Genomic DNA, 11,186 nt, shown 5'->3' with positions numbered 1-11,186 from the left:
CGCCTCAGCACGCAGGCGCCCTCGCGCCCGGCCCGGCCGCCGCCGCCGCCGCCTCCGCCGCCGCCGCCGGCTGCACCGCGCAGGCGCCCCGCGCGCGCCACCTCGCGGGGGCCCGGCACGCCGCGCTGCGCCTGCGCGCCGCTCGCGCCGGCCGCCCGCTCCCCGCGGTGCCTCCAGGCCGCCCCGCCCCAGGCCCGGCGCCGGGAAATGGGCGGGAAGGCCGCGCGGCGCGAGCCTGCACCCCCTTCCAATCAAGGCCGCCCGTCGTCCGTCCGCGGCCTCCCATTGGCTCGCTGTCTCCGGAGGCGGGGAGAGGGGGGCCGGGCATCTGCCTTACTCTTGGCCAATCGCCGGGCCCACCGCGCGCGCCCCTGGTTGCCCCTGGAAACCCAACAGCCGGCGTCCGGGATCGGTAGTGCCTGCGGAGCTGGAGAAGGATGGACGGCCTCTCCGAGAACCCTGGGGACCCCGAGGCGGAAGACGGAGATGTGGCGAGCCTGTCCTCGAAGCTGTCCGGGGTCAAGGCCATCTCAGGCCTCCAGTCCCCGGCCGAACCAACGGAGCCGGAGCCGGAGTCGCAACCGGAGCAGGGGACCGTAGAGGCTTCGGCAGGAGGCGCCGCCGAGGATGAACCCGCCGAGCCCCGGGAAGGGCCGGCGGCCACCGAGGCTGGGGGCGAGGCGGAGCCCGGAGAGCCGGAGTGGCCGGCCGAGCTCGAGCCTGAGCCGGAACCCGAGCCCCCGGAGCCGGCTGAGGCCGGGCCTGAGGAGACAGCCCAGCCGGGGCCTGAAGACGGGCTCGCGGAACCGGAGGAGCAGGCAGAGGCAGAGACGGAGGAGGAGGGGGACAGGGAGGTGGACGAGGAGGAGGAGGAGGAGGAGGAGGAGGAGGAGGAGAAGGAAAGAGAGAAGGTGGCGGCAGCGGTGGTCCCGCGCAGGAGGAAGGAAGCCCCGTCTCAGGTCTCTCTGCCTCTGTCCACCACCGGCCGGGAAGAGGCTGTGTCAGCTCGGGAGGCCGAGGGGGAGGAGAGGCAGGGGGCGGAGAGCGAGGAAATGGAGGAGCTGGGCCTGCTAAGAAGCCCGTGGAGAAGCCAGGTAAAGCTGAAAGATGAGGAGGAGAGCCTCGACGATGAGGACGGTGAATGGACCGAAGAGGTGCAGAGGCTGCAGGAGCAGCAGCTGCGCGCTGAGCTCCTGCAACAGTACCAGTCGCTGGTGGCGGAGCGCGGCCACTACCAGCGCTACAACATTTACCTGCAGCACAAGATCTCCGAGGCGCTGCGCAAGAAGAAGGGCCCGGATGCAGCCCAGGTGCCCGACAAGGGCGCGGAGCCCGAGGCCCCGGGGAAAGAGCAAGCGTACCTGCGCTATCTGGCCATGCTGGAGGAGCTGAGGAAGCAGCGGGCAGACGACCTGGACTGGTATCACCAGGAGCTGGAGCAGCTGAAGCAGGAGGGCACGGAGGAGCTCGCCAGGGCGGAGAAGGAATGGCGAGCCTTCCAGGCGCTCAAGAAGCAGGTGATGGTGCAGGCCATGGGCGGCTCCTGGATGAGGGGCGGTCGCCAGGCCGCCCTGCGGCAGGTGGAGCAGATCCAGGCGCTGGAGGATAAGAAGGAGAAGGAGATGAGTGCCGTGAGGCTAGAGAACGTGCAGCTGAAACAGAGCTTGGTGCATCTCGAGACCCGGATGAGGGCCCAGGAGGACCTGACCGAGGGTCTGCTCCTCATCGATTTCGAACAGCTCAAGATTGAGAACCAGACCTTCAATGAAAAAGTCGAGGAGCGAAATGAGGAACTTTTAAAACTGCGCAACAAGGTGACCCACAACGTGCAGATCGTAACCCACGTGAAGGAAAAGCTACACTTCGTGGATTTACAAAATGCATGCAAGAAGTCACAGCTTTTGGAGATTGAGGCTCAGGTAGCCCTAAGGAGGGACATCTTGACCAAGACTAAGAAAGCCCGGGACGGCCTGAGGATTGACAACATCAAGTTGAACCAGAAGTGTGGGCTTCTGGGCAAGGAGCCACTCCTTTGCGACCTGGAAGAGAAAGTGGACAAGGCAAAACTGCTCAGGCAGCGTCTGGAATCCCTGAAGCGCCATCACGCCGGGCTCATTATGTCCTGCAGAGGCGTGAAGCAGAAGATGCGGGAAGCCAAAGCCTTTCTCCCATCTTAACACACACGACGATGGGAAGGGCCGGCAGAGCGCCTTCCGTCGCAACGACTCTCCGCCCTCGTGAAATCCGATTCTCCGCTCGTGGCCATCTTTAAAAGGCCTACAGTATTGGGAATGGGGCTGTATTTTGTATCGACCTCATCATTTTTCAGCTTCCAAGTCTGTCCTGAGAGCAAAATGGGGTTAACAGTCGGTTTTACATGGCGTTAACTAAAATAGGCCCAGAGAAACACACACCAGGGATGGCTCGGTGTCCCGAACGTCTCACAAGAAGCTGTCTTTTAAAAAGCCTTTCCTTACCTGAGAAATTCCATAATTTCAATGCCCCAATCCCGAGGAAAATGGTCCCTCCTCCGCGTGTGGGAGGGTCTGACAAATAGGCAGGGGACCAAGAAATTTCCTGTGCACGCCAATTATTAAATCCCCTTCGAATTTTTAAAACATGTAGTCCTGAACATTTAAAATATGTAGTACATTCTCAATTCAAAGCTCCCTGATTACTTTAGATGAATCTAAAACTGTGGTGTGTGTAGGCAGCACTAGCGACTGGGTAACAAGACTGGGTAAGAAACAAGACGCAGGAAACAGGAGAAATGATACATAGGAAAAGGAGCTGTGGTTTTGTCCTCTTTCCTTTTGCCATGAGAGGGGGCTCAGTCTGCTTGACCGTTCACGTTTGTTTCTGGCTCAATGACGGTCTTCAATTCTAATGAAATGTTTTCTTGGATCCTCTAAAGAAACACATTTGTCTATACAAAAACATGCACTTTTATTTTCCAGTGAAGACAAAATGATGATTGTATTGCGTTTGGCCAGGTGCACAATATAGGGAATAGTGACTACCAACTGTCCATGAGCCTTTTGTTTCCAGCAAGATAGTTGTGGATCTTGGGCCCTCACTATGCACATGATTTTACTCTGTTTCCACTCTTGAAATGTCTATCATTCCTTGTGTTAATGTAAGAAATGCCTGATAGGTCTGCCTCTTTAATCCAGAATCAGTGATTAACATTTGCAGTTTCCTCCGATGCTTCTGGAGCTGGGGGTTTGGCTTTATTTCTCCTTAATTTTATAATTTTTTAATCTTTAATTTGTGAGAGAGAGAGAGACAGAGTGCATGCGGGGGGAGGAACAGAGAGAGAAGGAGACACAGAATCCGAAGCAGGCTCCAGGCTCCCAGCTGTCAGCACAGAGCCCGATGCGGGGCTCGAACCCACGAACCGCGAGATCATGACCTGAGCCGAAGTCGGACGCTCAACCGACTGAGTCACCCAGGCGCCTCTCTGCCTAATTGTAAATTGAATTTTGAGCCGTGCAGATGTGAGATCAGAAGTGTTCTCCCATCCGCAAACTTAAGTAGGTCCTAGGAGGAGTGACCTGTTTGGTGCTGAACACCTTGACACAATGGTAGAAGGCCTGCTCTAGGCAGATGACTCGGTGGGTCGTGGGTACTTCACAATTATTTTACCTTTGGGTGATGCGATCTTACGTTCCCTTTCAAGCCAATGAAGGTTGGTGAAAATCCCTTTTCTAACTTCTACAGCTTAAATACACTCCTTTACAGGATCAGGCTTACCCAACCTGGGGGAGTAAAAAGCATTCACTTCCTGCTTCCACCCTCCTTCTCCCCTACAGTCGTTTTCTCCCCTCTACCCGGTTCCTCAAGGCCAAAGAGAAGGTGTAACTCACGAGCAAATGGAACTTCATCTTCCGCGTGCCTCAGGCTAAAAGCAGCACAGGCCACTGGGTTCTTCTGTGGTTGGGAAGGCTTCAAAGTGCAACTGGCAACAGGCACCTGCCTTCCCCAAGCAAGCAGCTTTCGTTGCAAGAGTGCGTATCCCTTGGGTTCGCTAGGGGGGAAATGGGTATTTTCAGCTGACTCTGACCCACTGGCAGTTAGCAAGGCTGAACCAAGCACTCCTGAACCAGCCCTGAACCAGGCTCTCGTGAGCACAGAGAGACTGATGAAGTTGGCATTGCTTTAAGCTGCAGAGTTACCGGCGTTCTCTCCAATTACATTATCTCATGCTGGAGATGTTACAATTAATTAGAAGACCAAGAATGTGTTGATTACTTCCTAGCGAGGGTCCTAATTAGATTACGGGAGAGCTCTTAATCGTGAAATAGCCATGCATTCACACGTGGTTTCTTTCGACTGCCTCAGAGGAGGGAATGCCACACCCCGCCCCCCCCCCCCCCCCCGTCTTCCTGATGTGCCCTCTGTGCCCCACGGCCGCCTGTGTTTAGCCCCATCCCAGCCTCTGACCCACTGCTTTATGACCGTCTGCTTAGTTCTCTGGACCCCAGTGAGACAGAGGCCCTCAGGGTAAGTAGACGGTCGTCCTCCCCAGTAGTCAATACAAAGCCTAACACATAATCAGTGCTCCATAATTTGCCGGGTTAATACATCAACATCATGCCACTCTCCTCTTCTGAAAATAAGTTACTTGAATGCCTATTGTATGCCAGGAACTGCTAAGTGCTCTATCGGGTTCTAAAATGATCACAGGTAGAAAGAGGATGTCTCCAGAAGTAGGAGCAATGAGAATGACAGGGTCTTGGAAGGACACCACTCCAGAGACCGAGTCCATTCTGGCAGGGACCACTTCCGAAGAGCCTCCCTTCCTCTAGAAGATTTCGGGGGGAGGGGGGCGGGGCTGGACTAGAAATCTCTAAAATCAAAGGCTAGAGATTTTGTCACCTTGTCAAAAATTCGGGCCTGCAAAATGCAGGCACAGAAAAATCTGAGATGTTACGTGAAACTTCTTTTTAAATTGGTCCGAGTCGAGGGGCACCTGGCTGACTCAGCTGGTTAAGTGTCCAACTCGTGATTTCGGCTCAGTTCATGATCTCACTGTGAGTTCGAGCCCCATGTCAGGTTCTGTGCTGACAGCACAGAGCCTGCTTGGGATTCTCTCTCCTGCTCTCTGACCCTCCCCTACTCTCTGTCTCTCAAATATTAAAAAAAAATAAATGGGTCTGAGTCAGAAGTGTCCCAGGCCACTTTTGTCTGTTTGTGGCCCCAGGGTCAGGAGGGAATCAGGCAGTACCTACATGGAGCCCAAGGCATCTGAAAAGGAATTAGTAGGTGAAAGTCATTTTTGGAGACTTACCCATTTCAGATTATAAAATTACCTAAGTGGTCAAACAAACGCTTTCTTTCTTTGTAAATTGGTCTGAGCCATAATTTAGATTTTTGCCCCTGGTCGGGGATGCCTGTCTGATATGATAAAGTCACTCAAAATTAATGCACCCCACTTTGGAACTTCCGTTTTCAACTTGGAAGACAGTCTTCGTGAGGACAAATTGTACAAGCAATATGGTCGGGAACGACTCCGGGTTGGGGGGACCCGCCTCTGAGCGGCCGGCGGGAGCAGGGGCCACACAGGCTGGGCACCGCTCGGGCCCACACCTCCTGCTTGCCAGGCATGCTCCTGTCGTAACCACAGTCTGAACAGGCACAGGTTTGAATGAATACATTTCCACCCGCCCCAGCTTTCTCCCTGATGCAGGCTTCTAATATTTCACCCAAAAGATGCCACGATGAGCACAGAGATGCATCGAGGAGGAAGACCGTGTAGCACCCGCAAATGAAGGCTTTGGCATCAGGCTGAGCTGGATTCTGGTCCCTTCTGTGACCTGGGACAAACACTCGACGTTTCTAAACCTCAGCGTGCTCCCTGGTACGATGGGGTAAACGTAAGAAAAAGTCAAGCGTATGAAAAAAGTGTCTTTCCTAGGTGGTGAAATTATGATTTTTATTTTTTGTGTGCTTTGGGGCATTTCCAAATTGTATTTAACATGCATCCGATAATTAGAGGGAAGACACTGATTTTTACAATTCGTAAGTTCACCAAGAGTTCAGACACCGAAAGTCTGTATGTCAAGAGCACGAATCTAGCTCTCTATGGTGACGCGTTTCTTTTGATGACAAGTAATTCAGCATCTTTTTTAATCCTCACGAGCCAGGGGATGGAAGCTGGTACGCTTTTTAAAAGAGAAATGAGGCTGATGCAGTTTAAATACTTCTGCTGGCGTGGCCGTGCCCGGCGGAGCACCCCCTCCTGGCGCCAGCCGGCTGCAGGCGCAGTGGTGCTCACGGAGGAGCCCGAGGTGCCTTGAGCCAGCCAGCGCTCCAGGCCTCGCAGAAATACCCGGGGACTTGCGGTCACGGCGAGCCGCTGGGTGGGCGGCTGGGTGCTGTGGCGTCTCCCACGGCCCCATCTGAGGACTCGCCTTGGCTCTAAGGCCTGCCTCTGCTGGCCAGCGGCTCCCCTCAAGGTCCCGCGGGGACCCCTCCCTGTGCTGCTGGAGTATCTCATTCCCTCTCTGGGCTTTCGCGGCAGGTGCACGTTGGGTGTTTGAACTGTCCGCCCCCAGTGTCCACAACCTCCATCCCCAAGGCTCGTACGTCCCCAAGGTCCTCCCGGAGCTGGCTGGCATGGCTGCCTCCTTCCCGGCAGGCTGGGCCTTACACCCAGGAGGCATTCGGGTGAATGAATCCAGGCCTCGCCCCGCACCCCGCACTTGGGAGTTGAGGTCAGGGCCAGAGGAGGAAGGCCTGTGCCCTGGGGAGGGGGCCGGCAAGGGCCCAGGAGCCACAGGGCCAGAGTCTGAACCCCAGGCCCGTCCAAGCAGACCAGCTCTCGGCATCGCACCCGCGGAAAGGGGACGCTGACAGGGCTGCTGTGGAGAGAAATGGGGCCTGGGGTGGGTGAAGCGGTGCAGTGAGCCCCAGGACACGACTGCCATCCACCGTGGCCACCCTCGCGGCCACAGTCCCTCAGAGCCTGCGCCAAGTGGAGAAAAGAGAACTGTGGCCCAGGGCAGCGACGGGACCCCCTCGTGAGGACAGATGGGAGCCTTGTGCTGGGGGCCAGAGATGGCGAACGCCGTGACAGTGAGCTGCGCGGTCCCTGGGGAAGGTCAGCGGGGAGGCCAGTCCTGGGGCGGAGGGTACGGAGGTCCCCAGGGCGCGGACACTGGAGGGGCGGCAAAGTCCGCCTGGGGACAAAGAAGGCAGGAGCCCCAAGGGCCGCATACTTTCTGGCCAGGACTCGACAGGCTCCTCCCCGGGCCTCCAGCCCTTGGTTCCAACCGCCCAGCGCCCCACCGACGAACGTGAGCACACACGTGACCTCTCGGACACTTACGTTCTCAGCCACGGACAGGGACGGAGGTGCACAGCAGCCCGGGAGGAGCCCACGGTCACTTGGAGGGTGGCGGTGGTGCCGGACCGCGACACCAGCACTCCGAGCAGGCTCCAGGGTGAGTGTGCACCAGCTGCTGGGTCGGGCGCAGAGGTGTGAGCAGCGAGCCTGGCGGCACGCGGCACCAGACCACGGGGGTGGGCAAGTCTGAGGTTCCCCTTCAGCTTGGGGTGGGGGCACACGAAACTCCCAAATCCCTTGACCAAATTAACTCCTTCACTGAACTGGGCCTCGGATTTTCAACCAGCACGACGCTCGAAGTCAGGTGTTGCCATTTTTAAGGTGGGAACTTCAATTTTAAACCAAGCGACAGTGAACACAAGTAACAATTTTACATGACTTTAATAAAACCACATATTTACAGTTCAAAAAGTCCTAATTTGATAGACTTTACTAAATAAAATTAAAGGTTAACTGTACAGGCAATTAAAACATGATATGTAGCAAGTATTATCAGGAATTTTTCTATCAGCAAACTATTTAAAATAGTCAAAAACTGAGCAGTTAAAAAGTACCATTTAAAGTGAACAATGTTTCTAGGTGAGCTTTCAGGGACCGGTGGGGACGCAGCTTTTGAGCCTAAAGTGCCAGACGCGCCAAGGTCGCGAGCCTGAAGTCCTGGAAATCGCGGGCACAGGAAGGGGAAAGTGCAGACTTCCAAAGGGGCGTGGCATTTCTACTTGTTTCCAGTTTTCCTCAACGGTAGCGTCCAACAGAGATGCCCGGCCGGGTGCCCTCTGCTGCCCTCTGCGGAAAGGGGCCGCGGGACCCTGCGTGGGGACTCAGGACCCCCGGCCTGTGAGGGGGACACATCAAACCGCAAGACCTCACGTGGTCCCTGAACAGGTCACGAAAACCTCTTCCGAGCTAAAGATTCGCTAAGGATTCCCGGTCGGCATGGGATCCCGTTTAAAAACTTAATGCATCAGTAGTGACGTAAATCGAAAGAGATTTAACGTCCAACTGTTGGGACAAAAAAGGGTTAAGGGCTGGGTTCTGAATGCACGTGACGTCCCACAAACGCGTTCCGCGGCAGTGGCACAAATGCCCCTGTGGCGTGGCTTCCTGTCCCGATTTAGGAACATCTTTATGTACAGTAAGAAAATATATACATCTTTCCGGACAGAACGCCCACATCACGGAACGCAAGTCAGCACGTGTGGGAGGAACGGCCGGGCCGGGCGAGGGGCCGGCTCAGTGTGGGTTACATTCAGCATCGCGGTGTCCGGGGACGGCTGCGTCTGGAAGCGCGAGACCTCGGTGAAGACGGGACGCCCCCCTCCCCGCCCCCAGAGGTGGGGAGAGTCAGCACTTGAAGGCTGAGGCAGAAAGTGTATCCAAGATGATCTACAACCTCCTGGGAGAACTCGGTTAAGTAGACACGGGGCGAAGGCAGTTCGAGAAAACAGGACACACGGAAGAGGGCTGGGGTGAAGGGCACGAACGGGGCCCCGGCTCCGCAACTGGCCGTCGCACCTGCGCGTGTCGGCAGCGGACGTGGTGGGCACGGAAAACCCGTAAGGGCGAGGTCACGGTCGGGCCCCGGCCCCCTGCCGGTCTCCTTGCCGCATGCCTGCTCTCGGGGCCGAGGGCGGACGTGCAGCTGAGGGGGCGGCGGAGGGCCGGGCGCAACCGACGGTGCCCTCGCCCCGTCCACGGGCACTCGCACAGCCCGGCTGGCACACGGGAGCCGGCTTCCACACAGCTGCCCGTCCTTTGGGCTACTCCGTGTGAAACCGCTCGTGTCTTTGAGTTTGGATAAACAAAGCTCTTACAACAAAATTCGTAAAAGTCAGTCAAGGGAAAGTCAGAACAAGAAAGCTGCCGGCTGATGAACTTGGGGGAAACCAGCTAACGTGGGGAGAGGCGCACAGGACAAACCCCGAGAGCCCCGAGTGGCCCGTCGTCCGTACCACTGGAAGCGTGCGGCCTGCTCATCGGCCCTCACCTCGGTCTACCTTGAAGCCGAGTACGCGAGGAGGGAACATCTGGTACCAGGACCGGTCCTGCCGTTCAGGTGACAACAGAAAGAGCAGCAGCCCGTGACAGCAAGGGAGCAGGCTCCCCGCCCCCCCCCCCCCCAGCCGCCTGGCCTCCGCAGATGGGAGGCGTGGGGGTCCTCCCGTGCTCTTTCCGCCAGGTCTCGGGCCGTCCGTGTGAGCAGCTCTTCTGCTCAGGAGCTGGAGGGCGCAGCAATCTCGGAGAGCACGGGTGCCCCGGAACCTCAGCGTGCATGGGACTCGTGCTGGGATTCTGTCAAGGCCACGATGGAGAAACGCCAACCCAGAGGTCAGGTCGAATCCCAGGGAGCCCTCGGGCACTCGTGCGTGACCGCCCTGGGACAGCCCATTCTCCTTTCCCACAAGCTTGGGTAGGTGGGCTGTGAAAACATCACCTCCAGCTCTGGACAGGTCGTCCCGGGAACAGAATCGACAACCCCTTCCCTACTCACGTACGTAAATGAGCCAATAACCTCTCCGAGGCCTCCCCGGGAGGATTTCTCACACACCTTGGCTAAGGAAGACTGTAATGTACTTTTCATTAGTTGACATAAAAGCATGACAATTTAATTAACTTTCGCTGAAATGAGGGGGGAGGGGGGGATTAGCCACTGCCTTAGGTTGAAACCATGCAGAGTACGCAGTGTTGGCCCTGGTCAACACTGGCTCATCTTTCCACCGAGCTTCTTAAGGCTAAGCCTTGGTGTAGTTCTTTGAAAGTTGTTTGTTTTGTTTAAGGCCAACTCCAGTGTTAGGATCAAACGTGAAAACAGCCCGTTCTCGTCCGCGGTCAGCGCGTGCGTGCGTGCGTCCGAAGCCACGCAAGGTGCCACCTGGAGGTCTGCTCGGTGCCGAGCGCGGGTCCGCCTGTCCCCTCAGTGTCTGAGCGACGGGCTGCCTTTCTCCACGTCCCGGCTGTCCTTCTGCAGCGCGGTCAGTACCTGGAAGCACAGGGGACGCCCGTGGGTGATCTGCAAGGACACTGGACACAGGTGTGGTGACGGGACGCACGGCCTCCTAGCAGGGGCCTCTGCCTCCCCACGTCCGCCGCTGCCCTGTTCCGCCTTCAACACCCGCAGCCAGGGCCCTCTTCCAGACTTGAGAATCCAACCGTGCCGCCTCCGGCTAACGTCCCACAACCATGTCCCAGCAGCCATGGTACCAATGTCCACACGGGGCTACAGGGTTCTCCTCCCACATCTGGCTCCAGCCCCTGGGCTCACCACCCCCAAGCCAGGCCACCCGCTCCAGCACGCCAACGAGCGCCCCCGGACCGTTAGCGCGGCCGCTCCCTGCCTGCCTCTCTGCTTCAGCAGCAAACCGTGCTAACAGACCCGGGCTCTTCTCAGGCCCTCCCGAGCTTCCCCAAAGTGACTTGGCTCCCAACTCTGTGCTCTCTCGGCTGTTGGTTAACACCTTCGTTTTTAAAGACACTACATCCCACTGCGACGGCTTAACACAGCAGTGGCAACAGCAAGGGCTCCCTAAGTCGGCGCAGCTCGCGCACAGCGGCTGTTAGCACACAACAAGCCCCGCAGTCAGGCACCTGAACGACGGGCGCTCAAGAGATCGGCTGTTCAAGCAGCACACACGTTCCAACCTGGATCTGCCTGATTCCAGAACCAAGCGCTCATCTCCTGAGGCCAGGCCCTGTGTGACTTCAACTGAATCACAAATTACATGGGGTAGAGCAGAAACATCTTCTGTAGGTTTCAAATAAATCGCACGGAAAGACTAACAGTAGATAAAGGTCCCCCGTCCAGCTCTGCCTCCATGGGACTGCCAAGCAGACGCGGACG

The 11,186-nt window shown here is 57.0% G+C and overlaps 2 protein-coding genes across 13 annotated transcripts in view; one reads left to right on the top strand and one right to left on the bottom strand.

The window, feature by feature from the left end:
- The first annotated feature begins 167 nt into the window (after window positions 1-167).
- On the top strand, window positions 168-7,918 carry CCDC96 (coiled-coil domain containing 96). Its single transcript, XM_053217625.1, has 2 exons — window positions 168-7,102; window positions 7,232-7,918. The coding sequence occupies exon 1, from the start codon at window positions 438-440 to the stop codon at window positions 2,175-2,177; it is 1,740 nt and encodes a 579-aa protein (XP_053073600.1). The 5' UTR covers window positions 168-437; the 3' UTR covers window positions 2,178-7,102; window positions 7,232-7,918.
- Window positions 7,711-11,186, bottom strand: part of LOC106982728 (TBC1 domain family member 14) — a 210,505-nt gene continuing 207,029 nt past the window's right edge. For all 12 annotated transcript variants that reach the window (XM_053217621.1, XM_053217619.1, XM_053217620.1 and 9 more), the window contains one exon: window positions 7,711-10,328. In XM_053217621.1, coding sequence (XP_053073596.1) covers window positions 10,263-10,328 — 66 coding nt within the window. In that variant the 3' untranslated portion in view covers window positions 7,711-10,262. The remainder of the gene's footprint in view (window positions 10,329-11,186) is intronic.

Source organism: Acinonyx jubatus, chromosome B1 (assembly GCF_027475565.1).
Source record: "Acinonyx jubatus isolate Ajub_Pintada_27869175 chromosome B1, VMU_Ajub_asm_v1.0, whole genome shotgun sequence".
In the NCBI taxonomy this organism is placed as follows: Eukaryota; Metazoa; Chordata; class Mammalia; order Carnivora; family Felidae; genus Acinonyx; species Acinonyx jubatus.
This window is presented reverse-complemented; position numbering and strand designations above follow the sequence as displayed.

Coding starts and splice junctions, on each gene's coding strand:
- CCDC96 (XM_053217625.1), top strand. CDS start 438: ATGGACGGCCTCTCCGAGAACCCTGGGGACCCCGAGGCGGAAGACGGA.